Genomic DNA, 21,549 nt, shown 5'->3' with positions numbered 1-21,549 from the left:
ATCCAACTCGGGTACTTTGCAGGGTTGGCCACGGGTCGTTCCCATGCCACCCTGCAGTGTAAACAGTGCAATCCAGGTCATGATAACCCAGATTGTGCCGCATGCTGCCCGATTGGCCGCTTCAGTTGCGCTTGGAGATGACATAATCTCCAAGCGTCCACTGCAACACCGGAAGAGCCAAGTCACTGCAGACCCGGCTCCGGTGTGAACGGCGCCGACTTGGGAATATCCTGGGTCGGTGATACAGTTTGAAAGGGGTAAGTTCTGGATTGGAACCCTGTTCCAACCCCCGGGTCAGACTCGGAACTTTGGTATAAAAGTGGTATTACACACCTTGGGTATTATATATTGCCGAGATGTTTATTGGTCAAAATTCCTTATGTTTGGTGAATTATCTCATAAACTTCAGGATATGTAACGGCTCTAGTTCCTACAATTAAGTGCAGAGCTCCTTTTACTGACCATGCCAGTAGTATTGCTACACTGAGTAGGACTCTACTAATCTAAGCAGATATCATTTTACTTTCAGAGATTTTTTTGTTGTGTATCTCTGTTACTATATGGAATACCGAATAAAAACAGACAATCATCACTTTATTTTCTGTTTATTGAAACTTTTAGATGTTTAAAAGAAGATTTGTGCTTCAGATATTAAGTTAACAAAATTAAGCACATCACAAACACCAGACGTCTTATTAGATAAAAAAGATTCCTTAATGTAATCACTTGTCATCCCTAATCTCTCTATAATGAGATAATTGCTTATATTTATTGGTTTTTGTATGTTTGTCTACTTTTTGAAATCATAATATTCAAGTTTAATATTTACAATTTTCACAAGTGTGCCTCTCAAAATACTGATTCTAGGAGCACCATCAACCCAAAAATATGCTCCTGAGGTACACCATCATATACACTCTTGCTTTCTATAAATACTATATAGAGTATTTTGAATCTTAACCCAGTGCGGAGTCATTTGTCTTTTCTGTGTTTTGTAAATCTACCCTTATCAGTAAAATATGTTTTTAAGTTGTAAGTTTACTTCAAACAAGTGAAAACATCGGAAAACAACATTTTAGAAACCATGTTTATGACTAAAGAATGTTTTGTGACCAATGTTTTCTTACTATGTCACATCCCTTCCTCCCCTTCAATTATTTGCATATGGACAGAGCTGTATTATTGTGTCACACAGCTCACTCCAGTTACAGCAGCCTCTAGGGATAGCAATAGGGCCCGATTTAGGAAGGAACACAACTGCGAATGCAATAGCGATTACACACGCAGTTCAACTGCGATAGTATGCTAGTCCATTGCGATCGCAATGGCGCCGCTGCACTACATAAGGACGTCCACTTTAGCTTACACACATCCGTAATGTTTAACCAGAATGCATAGGGCATGGCAGTGGGTATTTTATACATGCCCCTGCAAAGGTGTTGAAATGCACTGGCACGCCTGCGTTCGCCCGACGCCCCCCCCTTCCCTGTTACCACCCACAAACGGGTCTTCCTGTCAATCACCCTCCGATGAGTCTGCATAGTCGGTGCGATCGCAGGCTCGATCGCGATACATACGCATTTGCAGAACGCAACCGTCGGCCGATTGCGTGCGTATTAGCAACTGCGTTCCTTGCTGAATCAGACCCATAGACCATTGATGGTCGATGGCAAGTTTTTTTTGGCCATCAATGGCATGGCACCGATGCCGCACCATTGATGGTTCCACCCCAATGTCAGAAAAAAACAGCATTACCAGTCCAGCACTCAGCCATCGATGGATTTCTACAGATGGTTTAAAATAATCAACCGTCGATTAAAAACCATCTATAGACTCACTAGCAGCCTCTCTGATGAGATCTTACCTATACAGATGCTGAGCACTAGGTGTCAGAGGAGCATGTGCTTTGCTCTTCCAATCAGAGTTCAGTACATGCTTGCAGTATCGTTTTTGCATTAGTACATTAGCACTTGTGCTGTCTCATGGGCCTCCTACATCTCACTGCCTCACCTTTTAGTAACTCACAGGTGGAGAGAGATCACAAGCATTTTTCTATGTTAATATTCAATTACTTAAGTATGAGATGACGGGTTCTGACCTGTTATTGATTAGTTATTCAAGATTCAGAGACATCATTTGATATAGCAACAGTGACACCTACTGGGGTGAAATTAATCAGTTAAAATAACATCAATATCTAAAAGTATATACAGTATCAATTTAAAAAAATTTTTATTTCAGTTCTTTATTAAATTCTATTGAAAAACATGGCACACATTCTTTTTTATTAATATACATACTGTATTTCTCTTCTGACATTATTCATTTTCACTCCTTGTCCCCACTGACGGCTCCCACCTCAGCTTTGTATGACTTGGCCACGGTGTGTATGGACCGTCGGCTCCCGTCATAGCTTGGTGTGTGTCTGCATGGAAATCTCTGCCTTAGCGAAGCACACTTTTTATCACCATTCAGAAGTATTATATAGATAAAACAGGTCTTTAGTTTATGCCATTTTATATTAAACCATTACCAGCTAGCCAACCCTCCATGTCCTACTGGAAATCACCACTGAACTTATACCTTATCGAACATATTCATCAGAGAGAAATCCAGCTCTACAGTAAAATGGGCTATTGCAAGTCAATAGTCCTAGCCTGACTTTACATTGTTCTATGACAAAACCTAACTTCATGATGATGTACCATCTTGGGAGTTTATTAGGCAAGATCATTCCCGATTTCTAAATAAAATAGGAATCACGGAACTATCAAAAACCACTGGTGATATTCTAAATCAGACCTAAAGGTGCATACACAAGTAACGATTTTTTGAACGATGTAACTATAACAACGTCGTTATCGTTCAATCATTGGAAAAATCGTTCAGTTTCTGAGTTATAAAGATAAACGATTATCGTTCATGCGCGTTCCCGTTTGTAGTTCATTCTGACTGACCAACTGAATGATTTTTATTAAGGGAAGTTACAAAAATCGTTTGTAGTTCAAAAAATCGTTCATTACACTGTAAAAAATTTGACAGATAATCGTTCATAAAATCGTTGGTAACAAAATCGTTGTGTGTGTATGCAGCTTTAGACTTATCTTTTCTAAATTGGACATTTCCAGTTGGCTAAACACTGTTGGCTTTTTCCCATCTTCTATACCAGGGATGGGGAACCTCAGGCCCTGGGGCCGTTAAAGGCCCTCGGAGTCATTTGGTGTGGCCCTCTGACCTTTTTTCTGCTAGCCTCATCTGGCTAGCAGGGTGCCTAGAATGGCCCCCTGCAGCCAGAATCTATGCAGCAGTGACGTCTGGATGCTTCAGACGGTCACACCGCTGCCCTTACAGCTCCCTGGAGCATCCTCCAGGCATTGCTGTAATCACAGGTGATTGTGACCCCACCCCTTGTGACATCATACGGAGGGGGCCGTGGTCTGCACCAGGCCCGTGAATGTTATATATATCAAAATGGCCCTCGGCAGAAAAATAGGTTCCCCACCCCTGCTGTATACATTCGCTTACTTGTTTGAAATGTTATTCTCATTGTTCTTTTCTATGGCCCTATTTTTCTCCACCCCTTGTCCTATTATTTTGTATTAAAAAAAGAAAATCTCAGAAATAAAGTATGAGCTGTCAGCTAAGTTTTTGAACTCCGCCTTGCAGGTTTGTGAAGTAAAACACTGTTAAACATCTACTAGTGTGGAAGCACAGAGTACTGCTAGACTGCACTTCTCATGTGATGTTAGGGAAAAAGGGAACACAAAGTGATGACCTGTTTAGGCCTGCTGTAAAGAGTTTAGCCGGGTACACATTAGATGATGTATTGGACGATTTGCCAATTTCCAACTAATCGGAACGTCAAATCATCCAAAGTGTACGCACTATTGTGCGCGTCATTCGTCACATGTTCAGGGCGGCCTGCAGTGGAGGCCATACTGAGAATTGGAGGAGCCACCATGCTTCTGGATGCAGCGTACACCAAATCAGGCAGTGTATACGGATTACCCGATATATCAGGTCATGGCATCTGCCATCACTGGGTACACACGTCTAGCTTTAGAATGATCATCTTATGTATTCAGTATAAAGTGATAGCCTCATTTTAATGTTAAATTGTGATGAAATTTCATATTTTTAAGGTCTTAATACTTTTTGTTTTGTAACGGATACAATTTCATGGGATTAGCCTGGTCTGCTCTCAGGGCCTGATTCTGACCTGGTCGGAAGCGCTGTGCGCTCGCAACCGGGTTGATGGTGGGCCAGTGCGCATGCGCAAGGTGGAGCCGGCTCCGTCGTGCACATGCGCGAGACCCGGATACCGACGGGTACTCAGTCGCTCCGGGTCTCGCAACAAAGGGGGCGTGCTGTCGTTGAGTGACAGTACGCCCCCATTGGTGGGCGGGCTGGAGGGGTGGCTGCCCAAATGGAGGCGTTCCCATGTGAACGCCTGTTTGGGGGCGGCCCCACTGACATCACGAGTGATGTCAGTGGGAGAGATTTCGGCTCTGTCAGAGCCGAAATCTCTGTGGGGCTTGCGGCAACGAGACCCTACCACAGGGGTCTCGTCGCAAGCCTGATGGTCGCGATGCTGGCTGCTCGCTATAGCTGTGGGTGGTCACCCACAGCTATGCGAGCGGCCAGGAGGCCGTTCTAAAAAAAAAAAAAAAAAAGACCGTCCCTGATTCAGAGCGAGCGCGGTCAGAGCGACCGGCTCTGAATCAGGCCCTCAGTTCTAAGTTGATTTACCACATATTTCCAGAGCTCTGTATGCCAATAGTACACTCCGAATGTGAGGATCGCTTTTGAGCACAGAAAAACCATTCCTGACATCACTGGTTTGTTAGATAATCCAATGCACACCACAAGCCTGCTGCAATTCTCGCTATATCCTAGTACAGTGACACATTTGAAGAGATCCACAGGTGGAGCTAATTATTTTACTTGTGATTCTGTGAAACCTGGAAAACATGCATTGTTTGGGGTCCTGAAGACGGCGTTTGAGAACCTGTTGTCCCACTTACACATTAATGCAGTGTGTCAAAAATGGGCCTCTATCCAACATAGAAGTCCTGTAGTGGCAGCTCAAGAGAGAACGGGGTACTCATGTGCAGTCCCTGTACATGTCACCACATCCCTTCTCGCCGGCGAATGTCCCCAATAGACTCTGGCACTGTGTGTCACATAGGGGGTGATTCCTTGTGCTGCTGTATGCAGATTCCCAATAGTCAGGAATCTGAGCAGGACCTATTCTGCACATGTGCAGAACAGGTCCTGCGTGATCGTGCATAGAGCGGCAACAGACCATCAGTGGTTGACAGTCTGCTGCTGTTTAGGGGCAGGGAGGGGGCAGCGACAGCCTGAGTTTTCCAAAACTGAGGCATGTCGCCGTCGATGGGAGGAGGGGGCTGGTGAGAGATCAGGGTTTCAGAGATTTCCTGGCCTCTTTTGGACATTTGCGATGGCCAGCCTGCATGACCCCATGGGCGCTCAGCCGGCCAAGGATCACGGAGATTATCAGATGCGGCATCGGATCATTAATGCATAAAGGAGGCATGACACCTGCTGCATTAACGTAATAGCAAGGATGGAAGCTGTTTGCATACATTGCAATACCGTCCAGTGATAAATCACCCCCATAGTGCATACATCATTATTTGTCATATGTAGGCCTTGCAACAGGTTTAGCTTTGTTACCATTTTTACATTATTTGATCATTTTCACTCACTCATACCAACAATTATAAAGAAACCACTTCTCAACCCAGTCTCTACTCCAATCTACTTGGGCAACATCTGTACAATCATGTCTCAATTATTCCTCGCACTCCATTTCCAACTCTCTGTGATCAGGATTCCATCTCCAACCTTCCATTGCGACTGCACTCACACAAGTAACAAATTATATACTTTGATTAGTTTATGGGTCACTTCTATATACTCATCCTCCAAGTATCTATCTCCTGCTTTCAACACTAATAAATCAACCTCTTCTTCAGCACACCGTTCGCTCCATTTCCATCACAGATCTACCCGTGACCTGTACCTCGGATTACCAACTCTTTAAGTGCTTACCCCACTACCACCGATAATACAGCAGTCCCAATCTCCACTCTAAATCACACTCGCTCCTGCACCTGGCATTTCTCCCATTAGACTTCCCACTGATGAGAAGGACCCTCTGTAAACTTTGTTTTCATGCCTGCATTTATTCTGTAGAACTCTATTAATATTAGAAGAATGCTGTGTCGAGTTGGCACAAAAACTACTGAACCTATTTTCATGAAAACTGCATCATTTTGTAGTGAAAACTCATAGAAATAACCTGCACTTTGTTTCATCTCAGTCAATCAAGTTACAGCTGAGCAATAACAAAAACAATTTATTTACATCAATGCAAAAAATAGGGGTGGCACAATGCAAGCGGTCGCTAAGGGGTGGGGAGGCGAGGAGAGGTGCTTTGGGCCCACGTTAATCTGAATAGGATAGGCTACAGAGCATTCTATGCACAGGGCACCCAGTGACATTGGTGTGAGTGGAGGGTGAAGGCTCTTTTAGCACCAGTTTGTATAGCACCGCTGGTCATGTGGGCCACTCTCATGGCAGAACTCCTATGCAAAGCAATTCAACTATAACACTTCAAATAAAAAATGGCAGAAGCGATTTCATCGTGGGTAAAGATGTGGGCAATAGCTAGCCAGCTGTATGTATGTAATTTACCCCACTGCTGTTTCTGCAGAGCACTGTGGTGTCTTTACAAATAATAATAGTTATTTATTTGCAGAGATGGTAAATTACAGATGGAGAACCGCAACAGCCAGTAAGGCAGTTAAGTTGAGCCAAAAAACAGTAATGAGAATAAGGGGCCCATTTATTAATGATGGCATGTGTAATGCAATCTAGGCGCGATATTAGCACCCATGATTGCATTACAGGATACGACCATAGAGCTTGAATTTAACAAAATGCACCCACAGGGATAAAGGCTCCGAAAAGTGCCCATCCCTGCGATGTGCCAGGAGTGAAGTGACCGCATTAGCGGTCTATTCACTCCTATGCCAGGGATCTTCAGATGGTTAGGGAAGAGGATTCTGCACAGGACAAAAGAAAAAGGTTTAGAAGTTGCATCAAGTACCAACAGTATAGGGTATATCTTAACAAAATAATTGTACTACATAGCTATGTTGGTGGTGCTCCCCAGGGTCAAGACTCGATAACCACATGGATTACGGTTGTCTGCTGAGTACAGAAAAAAGGAGATACTCTTGTTTGGGGGCACGCTTGAGAAAAGTATATTATATTATATTTAGTCTGATTAAAATATAACTGAGTTTTTCTTAAAATATCACAATAGCAGTATAGATTCTCAGTTATGTATAGACTATCTGTGTCTAGCTAGAGTGGTTATATATTGTGTTTACAATTTATATAAATAATATATGTGTAATTCTCAGGAGATGTGAATAAACCAGCATATGTGGGTTAGGGTGAAGATCGGAGAAGCACCACAATAAAACAATCCTATAATAGAAAAATAATTGTTAAAACTCAAACTGAACCATATTCTGACAATATTTATTAATTTAGATACATAAGTACACACAGGTAGCCCCCCCAAAAAAAAGGGGGGGGGAATTTTTATATAACAGAACCAGATGAAAGCTTCATATGAAACAGTCAATTTGAATTACAGCAGTTATATGGATTAATGTTTCACATGAATAATTTCTGTGGTGTTGGTCATTAACACCTTTAAATAATTCAGGCTGCTTTATATGAGTTGCACTGATATATAGGACCACATTCAGAGTCGGTCGTTGCGGCTGCTCGATCGTAAGGGAAAAGGGTCCGGATATGCAAATGAAGCGCTCGTAAGTTGCGTCGTTAAGATGAGATCGTTAGCTGGACGAGCGAGGGGAGGATGCGGCCGTAAGACTAAAAGCACGCCCCCTTCTCGTTCGCAATACACATCATCTCCGGGCATATAAGGATTAATCGAGACCATCAGGAACCATCGGAGCAGGTCATAGAGCTTAAGGTTCACCATACCCTCTCTTAAGCACTAAGATCAAGTCAGTGTAAAAACCTTCCATGTCACATGTGCCATGACACTACTTAATTATGCACTCCCATAAAACGCCGTTTGCATAGTCAGGCACGCCTGCGTTCGGATCTCCACTCCCCCGTTCACAAGCACCTTCCCTGTTACCACCCACAAACGCCTCATCCTGTCACTCAAACTAACAACCTGGCTGTGTTCAAGGAGAGAGAAATTTCCGATCGTAACAGCTAGTTTGCGCACGCGCATTGCGAAACTTACGCATGCGGTTTTGCAAACATTGCTGGGTACGACCAAACGCCCGCTTACGACCGACTCTGAATGAGGTCCATAGTCCCTTGATTTATTAGTGGAAAGGTGTTATATGGATTGATGATTGAACTGACCATTCTTTTTGGCTACCTGTGTATACTTATGGATCTAAATAAATTAATATTGACAGACTATGGTTCAGTTTGTGCTATAACTATTATTTCTTTATACAAGTGATCTTCAGATGGTGTAAGCTGTGGGGATGAAGTAACAGAATGCTTTGCATTCCGAAACCTGTTAAATCTGACAGCATCACATCCCCTATAGAAACAGAAGAGTTGTGAAGCTGGTAGATATGGAGGGACAGCAGTAGATATTGGAGATATCTGCTGCAATCCCTCCATAATACATGTGGGGGATACTTAATATTTGTGGGTATCCCCTGAAAACAGGTGGTGTTTTCAGGAAATGCATCAAATATTAAATGATAAATGGGCTCCTAAAAGAGATTAGTGAATCCAGGAAAACAGAATTTGAATGATGTGACATTGCTATGTAAATATATAAAGTAAATGAGTAATGTGTACATATAAAGAATACCTTGCAAAGAGGCAATGTGAAGAAAAAAGCATAAGCACTAACATCAGAAATATATTTTGATTTGTTCTACACACTGACTTCTCCATTGATGACATTGTTCAGCCTACTTTATAACATGATATCCAAGTGGCTATGAAACAGGAAATGTAACGCGCTGCTTCACAAATTATTGCAATGTTAAAAGTGCTGGTGAAAATCCCCCATTACACTGCTGCAAGGTATTTTCTTTATCATTATACACTGTATGCACCCAAACCAATTGCTTCTGCAATAGGTCTTTTAAGAGCATGTTAAAGAACATTTTTAAAAGAAGAAGAAGATCAACTAGCTTATACCTTATGTGACTATTAAAAGGAAACAAAAAGATAGATCGGTACATTAAATAACACAATTTTACATCATACAATCATGTTTAGGAAAACAATATAATGTACAAACTCAAGATTACAAAAATAATTTCCAATAGACACAAAACAACAAGGTTTCGGGTATTTAAAAACAAAAAAAAAACGGTTAGTATTGCAAACAAAATATCAAATAAATACTGTATAAAGAACGGTTACAATTTAACACTGCAGATAGAAAACTCTTCAAACTAAAACTAGTTTGTATTCACAAGGGTTCTGACACTATACACATTCTTCCACAAGGTCCATATTACATTAAAACTATTACTAGTAAGCAAATTACAAAAACAAGCACTATTATTATTTTAATCAGCATCTCCACTGATTGAATTTACACACAAACAGGTTAGAAACCACATATCTGAAGTGTACCGGTCACTGCTAGTATTAAGCGCTGACTATTTACGAGAATGTATACTTGCTCCTGGATCTTGGTTCATCAGACAAAATGGCTGCCTCTACAATGTGTAGGCCACCGGTACACAAAAGCAAATAAATATGCCTCTCAAACTGCATATTCATAAGTTTTGTTTTTCAGATATTTTAAAGAAGTCAAAAGTCCTTTATCTCAAGAGAAAAAATATACCAACTACTAAAACATATTAATACAGAAAGCTATTTTTTATGGTAATTTTACTGTACATTTTAGTTGTATAAACTTAAAGACTCTTAAAGCTGTTTTCAAAAGACATGACATTTCTAAACAAAAAAAAAAAAAAAAAAAAAAGTGGTAACACACTAAGCTCCTATATTTAAAAAAACAAACAAAAAAAAAACCCTTCGCTTTTCTACAGCAGAATAAAGAGCACAATCAGTTTAAATACAGATGGTGAAGAGAGTGAACCGGCCCATACACAGTGCGATATGCACCATGTATTACGACGGCCGATCCAATGCCCGACATAGCAGGCGGTCTCCGCACACGTTGCGAAGTGGTGGCCGACCGCCCGATATGCCGGTACCTCCCTCCCTTACCTGCATAGCGCAACATGGGGTCGTACATCGCATCCCCAGATCGGGTGAATTTTCCGTAAGATCTGGGGGATGCAATGTACGACCCCACGGGAGAGTGCACGGTACGATATAGCAGCTATATCGTGCCAATCCGTCAGATCAGCTACTATATCGCAGTGTATGGCCGGCTTTAGTCTTCTTCGTTGTCATCCTCCTGGAAATCCAAAACAGATTTATTGACATCTTCTTTGTGACGGCTTTCACAATGTGTTTGATGTTTCTTGAAACCCCTTGCATGGTCAGTCTGAAAATTACATCTGTGACATTTAAATAAGCCTTTGGTGTGAGATGTAAGATGGTTTTTCAGATGGGTCTCCATCACAAATGTCTTCCCACAGGTTTTGCATACAAAAGGACTTGGCATGTTATGTCTGGTGATCAAATGATGCAAAACAGGACCTCTTTTTAAAGGTCGACAATCACACAACATGCAGTGAAACCTGCCTTTTACACGTTTAACATGCTTCAGTATTTCTTCATCTTTGAGGAAGCCATCTTTATCATCAGAGGCATCCTGGGTGTCTGGTGCACTTAGAGAAGGTTCTCCAGAGTCTACAGGGTCAAATCCATCTTTGGACCGTGATGGATTGCTTGCATTCTCTGAAAAATGCAAAACAGCTTTAGATGAATCTATAATGTCCTTTGAATGAATAGATGTTCCCTCAACAGCAATTCCAGCATCTTCTGAAAATGGAGAGGAATCCTTTAATATAGAAGCTTCAGCCTCTTCTACATATTCAGAGTCTTTTGATTGAGTTGGAGTGGAATTACCCTCTAAATATTTGGGCATATCTTTTGATGGAGGGGAAATGTCCTCCTCTTCTGAAAACTCCATTATGCTCTTTGACATTGCTGGAGTGTCCTCGTCTTCTGAGAACTCCATAATGTCCTTTGACAAACCTGGCGTTTCTTCTTCTTCTGAAAATTCCATTATATTTTTAGATGCGTTAGTGGTTTCCTCCTCTTCTGAAAAATCCATATTTTTAGATATATTTGTAGTCTCTTCTTCTGAAAAATCTATGATGTGTTTAGGTATATTAGTAGGCTCTTCTTCCTCATCTTCTGAAAACTCCATGATATCTTTTGGTAGCACTGGAGCATCCTCCTCTTCATCCTCAGAAAACTCCATCATTTCTTTAATTGGGGCAAGTGTCTCTTCTTCCTCCGATGAGTCTTCAGTCTCCTTTGATTGAGCAAGAGTTCTGTCATCTTCACTTACATTATCGGTGGGATTTTCGTCAGGTGGCATCTCATCCTCAGATATGTCCTCAATCCCCCTTGAATTGTCAGCCAACAATTGAGCTTCTGCAGATTGAACTACATGCTTTGTTTGAATTACAGTTTCTTCATCTTCAGAAAAATGTGGTAAGCCATCAGGTAAAGCAGGCTCTTCGTCTTCATCTGAAAATTCTGGTATGTCTTTAGATGGAGAGGATGCAGCATCATTATCAGAGAACTCCATACCAACCTTTGCCTGCACGGAGTTTGCTTTGCTAATATTGCTACTGCTGCTAGATTCAGACTCTGGTAAATCAGGATCACTGCTAGATTCTTTGGCCTCTGGAGACACACTTGCTTTCTCTAAGCTGCTGCATTTAAATTCACTGTCTGAATTATCTTGGTTATCTTGACTTGGCATTTTCTCTGGCCAAGATGTGAGTGTGTCATTTTCTTCAGATTTTACAACTTCATGTATCTTGTCCTTCTGATCCTGCTCATCTACAGATTTCTCATCTTCACTTATCACACTTTCAGAATCATTCTTATCAGACCCTGCTACTGAAATGTCTTCTGATTTAGGCTCGACAATAGGTTTCTTGTCGCTGACCCATTTGTCAGGTGCTGCATGTTGATCTAAAATATGATAGTACACATTGGAGAACATCTTGCTTGTAAAAAAGCATCTGTGACAATGGAACAATCTTGCACTTTTCTGGTAAAATACGAGTTTTCCTAAACCGGCTGTATCAATTTCTTCACAGAATTCTGGATGGATGGTTCCCATGTGAATTTGTACACTTTTATAATCACTGCCATGGAAACCACAGCGGTTACAGTTTAGATCACTGAATTTATGCATGACTTCCATTGTTCAACTTTCAACAACAGCGTGTAATCTTGAAGTGATGTCTGCACAATCTCTGAAAAAAATGTAAAAAAAAAAAAGACAAAATTAGGCTAATTTGTGAAATTATAAAAAAAAAAAAATAGATCAGGTGAATGCATTTCTTTTTACAATTGTCTACATTTGTTCAACTATGTATTCTAGACTTTCTTGACACAATTAACCTAGCCCTGCCTCTTTATGATCTGTTCTTTCCTTGTGTGAGGGCTTCACAGATAAGTCATGCTGGGAAATTAAAGCCCCACCATAATTAGCTGCAACACAGTCCACAGGAAAAATAATTGCCCCTCTTCCTGTGTCCAAAAAGGAAAATCAGTTTTTTTCAGGGCTCTCCTGATTAAAAATTGTATGATATCACAGCATGAATTAAAGACTAAAGGTGGGTACACACTGAATGATGAAGGCAACGATACGATCTTGTTAACAAATTCCCTTTAACTCCTGAACACTCCCAGACAAAAACGATATTGTGCATACACATGGAACGATTGTACAAACGATATAGATGGGTCGTTAACTACTGCAAATTGTTAACGATATATATCATTTGGCAGCAAACAACCTTACGATGCATCTGGTCTCCCTGTCGGCTGGCACAAGATGGTGGAGGGGAGAGGCCAGAAAAAGTGGAGACAAACCGTTCGTGGTCCTTGAAGCCGTTCATAGTGCATACACACGGAACGATGTGTGTCAAATCGTAAAAGACAGGTCGTAATCTTTCAGCATTTTCAAAAGATCACAGACCCCGACCAACAGGAGCGGGCATCAGCATCGTGTCTACACACAGCTCTGTTTAAACGATTTGTCGCCCTGACCAGTCAAAAACAGCAATATCGTACCGTGTGTATGGGCCTTTAAAGAAGTGTGGCTGTGATAACATTTACAAAAGGACTCCACCAGAATAGTCCTGTAGTTCAAAACCATCTCTCTGGTTTACAGGTTTATTTACTATGTGTCAGGTTCTAAAACCCAGCTCTTCCAATCGAGGTTATGCCCCAAATTTAAAAGAGCAGTGATTTTACTAGCAGAACAGGACTTGTAAAAGGATTATCTTTTTACATTTTGGGCAAAAACACAATAAGAAGTGCAGGGTTTAAAAAACCCCAATCACTAACACAATAACCCCTTAGCATCTATTAACAAAAAAAAACACCTAAATCCAATGTAATTGTATTAACAACTCTGCACTGTTTTCAATGTATAAATAAGATACTAGGGTATTTTCCAGGCTGTCAGCTTGCGCCCATTATGACCAGCTCACCATTGCACTGCAAGGCATAGAAGATATTGAAAGCAGAGCAGTTTGTACTTCAGATATGAAAGGCACATCCCCAGGGTGCTGTGGCCACGTCCTTCTTCCCAGAGATGTCACCATGCCATGGCTGCACACACAATATCTTTTAAATAAAGGACTTCCAAAGTGGAGTGTAGGACCATGTATAAGGAGATGCTATTATAATTCCTGCGCTGCAAACACAACTTGTCATAGGTGTACACAGATTAGCTATATGGGGTCTATTCATTCACAGCTTTGTTTAATGCAGAGAAGGGGTTACTATGACAAATGTCACATTTTTCCAGACGTGCCCCTAATAACTGCACACGTCACACAATAGTATGGGGAATATAATCAGAGAATAGTAGAAAGCTCAGCTCTCCGGTTCATTTCTAGAAACGTTCTCCATCTGCGGATAGTGTCATTATGGGAAACAAGCCCGATAGGTGTAAATGAGAAGGAAAAGGAAGAACAAACTCTCCTTCCCTCCAGCCCATCCTCACCAGTCACTCTCTGCCCGCTGTTCTGTGACCAGGTGTAAACTATAATAATATTCCTGCTAAGCGGTTTCCAAACTTCACCCTAAAAGCACCCAAACAGGCCATGTTTTAAGGCTATCCGTACTTGAGCACAGGTAACGCAATTAAATTTGATTTAACCATCAGTGCTCAGCTATGAATACCCTCAAATAAGGCAGCAGAGGTGACGGGGGCCGGGCTGACGCACATCCATGGCAATCTACAGCGTAATACAAGAATGCGCACATGGCGCCCACTGTGCGGGAGGATGCGGCTCACACCCGGCTGTACGGAGCACACAGGGCACGGACAGCAGCTACCGGCCTCTCAGCACGGCGCTGTATGTCAGTGTGTGACCAGCCGCTACTCACCTCTTCTGCCTGTCAGACCCGGACCCGCTCATCGCCGCCCGGGATGGGAGCTGCAGCTCAGAATCCCGGCGAAGACGACGACAAATTAAACGTCAATTTCGCGGGGCCGCGTGGCATCACTTCCGGCGCGACGCTGCGCCAGCAGGGGAGCGCGGCTGTTACTTAGATCACCACTAGGGGCCGCTGCAGAGCAGCAATAGCAGCCCCTGGGCGGGTAATACATAATCACTACTGTATGTTACTTACACTCACTGTATTTGTGCTGATAACCCGCCCTGCCCTGTCTCTGATCCTGCTCATCCATAATGCCCTATCAGCCTCATAGATCGCGCTAGCTGATTCTTCTTATCCTATACAACGCCTCTCAGCATGGGACATTGCAAGAACACACTGTTTAATCTGGCTGGGTACACGGTGCTTGGCAATACATCTGCAATTGAACGACATACATCGCGAGCGCATCGGTTGCTGTGTACCTCTAATATATCTGTGAACAACGTAGTTCACAGACATATCGCATCTGTTCTGCAGCACAGCAGATGGCCGATATATTTGCAGATGTATCAACGCATCTGGCTGTGTGTAGCGGTCAGTTGACCACCCCAACACTTAAGGCTCATACACACTTAATAATATGCTACATGAGCGATATTGTTAAGTGTTTGACCTTGAACTGCTGGGCTCGATGTCGGGAACGACATTGAGCATACACACTGACGGATATCGTTAACGATATTGTTCAGTGACATCACCTGTCACATCCCCGGACTTGTCCTGCAAATTCGGCTGATGAAAGACATCGTTAATGAAATTGTGCATATACACTGGACAAAATTGAACGCTATGAACATTATCATCCATATCGTTCAATTTATCGTCTAGTGTGTATGAGCCTTTACTGCAGGGACCGCCGGTGACTGGCAGCTCAACTGGGCAGGAGAATTCAAATGCCTGCCCAGTTGTGATGTCAGGGAACACAATAGTTTACCTAATCGGTCGGGGTGTCGGCGGATCCGTCAGCACATTGTGTACCCAGCTTTACATTAGTTCGGGAACACAGATGGTTTTTGTTGTTAATCGATGACACTCACTACTGCTCAGCCTATATACAAGTGTGCTCTGTACTGAGGTTGGTTGCTGTGGTCGCTGGCTGCTCTGTTAGGCTGGGTACACATCAGAACGATGTACTAAAGACTAGGGATGTGCAGGCTCGGATAGGTTCGAGTTTGCACGTGGAGTTCGGATTTTTCCCTCCAAAAAAACGGAACTCAGAACGAGGCAAAACGTCATCTTACATGGACGAACATCATCATTCCTGGACAAAAGACCAGGAATGATGATGTTCGTCCATGTAAGATGACGTTTTGCCTCGTTCTGAGTTCCGTTTTTTTGGAGGGAAAAATCCGAACTCCACGTGCAAACTCGAACCTATCCGAGCCTGCACATCCCTACTAAAGACACAAAGGTCGTTCTAATTTCCCTTCATCCCAGAAAACAAGATATAGAGTGTACACTATGCAATCTTACAAGCGACGTCACAATATATTATGTCAGAGCATCTTTTCTCCTGTACACACTATGCAATCATCGTGTAGATCACTGGCAGTTCAGGTGACGTAGTCAGAGAAAAGATTGGACCAATATATCTTGTGGTCTTCCGGTTGAGCGTACACACTGCACAATGTGCACCTCATCATTCACGACATGTTCCCTTCTGACGTGCAGCACATCCGATGTGGCAATGCGATGAACGACACACATGAACGCGCAATGGAGCGTGCACACTATGCATTGTGAACCATATGTTGTTCCTATTTGCCTGAAAATGACAAATCGTCCAATATATCGCCTAATGTGTACCCAGCCTAAGGCTTAGCTCCTCACACTGCACCTGTGATGATGATGTCACAAGTCTGCCAGCACGGCAGACTACTCATTCCCACATACTGCAGGCAGCAAGTACATTTAAGCAAATATACAATTGTCCTGGCTGCAAACCTAGGGCCTGATTCAGAGCCGGACGCTCTGACCAGAGCGCTCGCTCTGAATCTGGGCCCTCCTCCATGAAAATGGAGCGGACTCCTGGCTGCTCGCATAGCTGTGGGTGACTACCCACAGCATATGTGAGCGGCCAAAAAGATGGTCGCGATGGTCTTGAACATGGCGACCATCGGAATTGCGACGGAGACCCTGCAGTAGGGTCTCCCTGCCACAAGCCCTGGAGTGATTTTGGCTCTATCAGAGCCAAAATCACTCCCACTGACATCACTAGTGATGTCAGTGGGGCCGGCTTCAGACGGTAGGCGTTCCCATTGGAACGCCTCCGTCTGGCAGGCACGCCCACCAAAGGGGGCATGCTGTCAATCAACATCGACAGCACGCCCCCTTTGGTGCGAGACCTGGAGCGATGGAAAGCCCCTCGATCCCCGGGTCTCGCGCATGTGCACGACAGAGCTCCCTCCGTTGTGCGCATGCGCAGTGGGGAACATCGACCCGCTTGCGAGCGTACTGCCGCTCGCGAGCGGGTCTGAATGACCCCCCTAGACTCTTCTACATTTGTGCACCATGGGGGACAAGCTCATTACTATGTAGCAGCGCACCTACCTAAAACTTGAGTTCAATCGAATAACTTTGAGAATAATGATTTTAAAATTAAATTACCATTTATTGAAAGTGCAACAGCCATTTACTTTCTTGGTTTGAATATTTATATTGAAGAGGGAACAATACAAATAGAAAATTATATTAAGCCCATGGACTCTGACATTTACATCCACACTACAAGTTGTCACCATAAGAATTGGCTAGATTCGATGCCCAAAAAGGCAAATTAAATGATTATGATGGAATTGCATTGAAAATTATATTTTTAAACAAGCTGAAAACATGATGCATATATTTGTATGGAATAGTTATGAGGCAAACATTGAGGAAGCATTTAATATACTAATAAGATTGATAGAAACACACTGTTATTTCCAGAAGAGAAAAAAGAAGAGAAAAATGAAGCCTTTGATTTTGCTTTTATATCCGATTTAATTTCTCAACACGATTTTGCTGAAAAAGTGTTTCAAAAACATTGACATACTTTAAAGAAAGACCCCATCTTGAACCCTATAATACCAGGTAAACGTAGTTTGTTTCCTTGCGCACTGGATGACTGTATTCTGTTGCAGGGTGTGCCGCAGGTAGGTGAGAGATATGTGCACTGGATGACTATATTCTGTTGCAGGGTGTGCTGCAGGTAGGTGAGAGATATGTGCACTGGATGACTATATTCTGTTGCAGGGTGTGCTGCAGGTAGGTGAGAGATATGCGCACTGGATGACTATATTCTGTTGCAGGGTGTGCCGCAGGTAGGTGAGAGATATGTGCACTGGATGACTATGTTGCAGGGTGTACCGCAGGTAGGTGAGAGATATGCGCACTGGATGACTATATTCTGTTGCAGGGTGTGCTGCAGGTAGGTGAGAGATATGCGCACTGGATGACTATTCTGTTGCAGGGTGTGCTGCAGGTAGGTGAGAGATATGTGCACTGGATGACTATATTCTGTTGCAGGGTGTGCTGCAGGTAGGTGAGAGATATGCGCACTGGATGACTATATTCTGTTGCAGGGTGTGCTGCAGGTAGGTGAGAGATATGTGCACTGGATGACTATATTCTGTTGCAGGGTGTGCTGCAGGTAGGTGAGAGATATGCGCAGTGGATGACTATATTCTGTTGCAGGGTGTGCTGCAGGCAGGTGAGAGATATGTGCACTGGATGACTATATTCTGTTGCAGGGTGTGCTGCAGGTAGGTGAGAGATATGCGCACTGGATGACTATATTCTGTTGCAGGGTGTGCTGCAGGTAGGTGAGAGATATGCGCACTGAGTGACTGTATTCTGTTGCATGTGGCCAGGGTCCCCGGAGCACGAGCATGCTATGGTGCCCCCCCCAAAAAAAGCGTGCGCTATATAATATAACTGCTATATATATATATATATGTATATACACATACATACCTGGCAGGGTCACATATACATACATACAGGCAGACAGGGTCACACATACATTTATACATACACATACAGGCAGGATCATACATGCATACATACAAACATACTTACATACATACGCTACACATACAGGCAGGGTCACACATACATACAGTACATACATACATACACATACAGGCAGGATCACACACACATACATACATACAGTACACATACAGGCAGGGTCATACATACATACACCTACCATCCAACATGACCCGTTCCATTAGGTACAAAAATGCTCTGCTCCTGGACTTCCCACGTAATGTATGATTGCAGCCACCTGTGTTGAACTAGGTAATAGATGAGGCAGGTGTTTCACCACAGGTGGCTGCAATCACAAATTAAGAGCATACTTGCTAACTCTCTCTCATTGTCAGGGAGACTCCCTGAAATAGTAGCAATCTCCCTGTCTCCCTGAAGAGTCTAGCAATCTCCCTCATTTCATCCTTACCCCCATTATGAAGCTGTTATATTAAAAAACAGAGATATATACATTCAAATGGGATCATTAGTGTCATTTCCTTGCATTGGTTATTATAAGGCACAATGATCCCTATGAATTTCTGAAAAGTATTAGTGTGTTTTCATCAACAAACAGATCTTACTAATTGCTTTTGGGCTGGTTTACATTTGGATGTAAGTCAGGTTTAGGACACGCCTCTCAGATTTATCAGTACATGCCCACTGTAACAAGCACACATAGGTGCTGCTTTCACAATCTCCCTGAAATGCTTATTCAAAAGTAGGCAAGTATGATTAAGAGGGAAGTCCAGGAGTAGAGCATTTTGTACCTAATGGAACAGGTCATGTTGGAGAGTCTGCACCATTTACATAAAATCAACTTTTTGTTCATCTACTAAAGTATTGCTCATCTAAGTCTCCTTTATGGCTTTAGTCAGTATTTCGCCTGGGTCACACAAGCAATCTGCAATACAGGCTCCTCCTGAGTATGTTCGAAAGTGAGCTGCTCTTACAATTGTTTTCACAAGGGTATGTATATACAATATATATTGTGTATGAGGGCAGCAACAGTACTGTGATTTCAAGCTTAGCTGACCAATGATCCATGTGACCGGATGCCTTCGTCTAGGCCAGCCCTGGTCACGGGTTAGCGCTTTTGGACTCCCACTCACTGTCAGTGACCGCCTGTCACTGACTCCGCCCACTGCGCTGTGGGCGTTTAACAATGCTGCCACCACCAAACTCTACCATCGGTGTTTGGAACCGCTTTTTACGTTACTCTCAGGCTCCTACCTCGGCACCTGGAACCGCTTCTGCTGCGTATGCATTTGACTAGCTGCGGCCACACACCCCCTGATTGGTGTCGGCTGATTCCTCCTGATCCCTCGCAATGGACCAGGTCTGCACGGTAGCTTGGCAGAGGGCTTGAACTTGGAGACACGGAGCTCTTATCCAGAACAGCCAGAGAACGGAATAGCATTTGGCGCAATTCTGATGGTCGCAGGATTGAGATACACTTGACGTCAGGCAAACAGTGTTTTATTGCTCACAGTCTTAAAGAAGACTCAGCCTTCCGAATGAAGGGAAATAATTAGCATACAGAATTCTTATCAAGTCAGCAGTTCTTCTCCTCAAAGAAGTTACAGGGTTGTACAATTTTACCAGGCACGAAGCCTCCTTTTTATGCCACTCAGGGCACAGTGCCACAGGGGGTAAGTCCACCCTGGGTTCCTTCTAGCCAATCATGCTAGCTCACAAAATATAAATTGACAACATATTACATTTTTTTTTTTTTTTTTAAATATATTTTATTCAATAGATGTAAGAAATACAAAAATGAGAAACATTGAAGCCTGTGCAGAGGCTCTATAATAACAGATACATAGTTATTATCTCATATAAAAAAACAATTATTTAGTAAATACAACAAACACATCTATATATATTTTTTTTCCCTTAGGGTAAAAGAAAGAAAGAGAAAACAATATAATCAGAGAAGAGGGTGTGGCGTGGCAGACCACATAAGAAAAAAGAGGAAAGGAAAATATAAAAACCTTAATGGAATAAAGTGCGATTAAGCTTAAAAGTGTAGGAATCCATCATTGGAATGCTAAAGGTGTTTGAAAGTTCGAAGTCCATGGATCCCATGTTTTAATAAAACTTTTGGAGGAGTTGTGTAAAATACTTGTCATATGTTCCATAGAATATATATGCCATACTTTAGAAATTATCTCATGTATTGTGGGGACTTCAGATGTTTTCCACATTGTTGCGATACTACAAGTAGCAGCCGAAATAACATGTCTAATAAGTTTGTGTTGGTGATGAGTGACATCTGGAGCCTGAAGTGGTAATAGATAATATTGAGGGTTAAGTGGGATATGTATTCCAATCAAAGTGTGAAGAAGGGAACTAATTTCCTCCCAAAACGGGACAAGTCTTGTGCAGGACCACCATGTATGTAAAAAGGTTCCAATGTCAGTGCCACATATCCAACACAAATTTGATGTATCAGGAAACATTTTATGTAGTTTTGATGGTACATAGGGCCTGATTCAGACCCACTCGCAAGCGGCTGTCCGCTCGCAAGTGGGTCGATGGTGTGCACTGCGCATGCGCACGACGGCGGGAGCTCCGTCGTGCGCATGCGCCAGACGCGACGAGCGAAGGACTTTCCTTCGCTCGTTGTGTCTGATCAAAGGGGGCGTGCTGTCGATGTTGATTGACAGCACGCCCCCTTTGGTGGGCGTGCTGGGGGCGTGCCTCCCAGACGGGGGCGTTCCCAAGGGAACGCCTACCGTCAGAAGCCGGCCCACTGACATCACTAGTGATGTCAGTGGGAGTGATTTTGGCTCTGATAGAGCCAAAATCACTCCGGTCCTTGCGGTTGAGAAACTCAACCGCAGGCTCCGGCTCGCAGTG

The 21,549-nt window shown here is 42.9% G+C and overlaps 1 protein-coding gene across 1 annotated transcript; it reads right to left on the bottom strand.

Moving 5' to 3' along the window:
• Positions 1 to 608: 608 nt before the first annotated feature.
• On the bottom strand, positions 609 to 14,724 carry CHAMP1 (chromosome alignment maintaining phosphoprotein 1). Its single transcript, XM_088454154.1, has 2 exons — positions 14,623 to 14,724; positions 609 to 12,473 (listed from the first exon to the last, which is right to left on the bottom strand). Exon 2 carries the CDS (start codon positions 12,419 to 12,421, stop codon positions 10,463 to 10,465), a length of 1,959 nt encoding a protein of 652 aa, XP_088310280.1. The 5' UTR covers positions 12,422 to 12,473; positions 14,623 to 14,724; the 3' UTR covers positions 609 to 10,462.
• Positions 14,725 to 21,549: the final 6,825 nt, after the last annotated feature.

This window comes from Taudactylus pleione, unplaced genomic scaffold, assembly GCF_031769625.1.
Source record: "Taudactylus pleione unplaced genomic scaffold, aTauple2 ptg000609l, whole genome shotgun sequence".
NCBI classification, from domain to species: domain Eukaryota; kingdom Metazoa; phylum Chordata; class Amphibia; order Anura; family Myobatrachidae; genus Taudactylus; species Taudactylus pleione.
The sequence above is the reverse complement of the archived record's forward strand: the minus strand, read 5'-3'. Positions and strand labels throughout refer to the sequence as shown.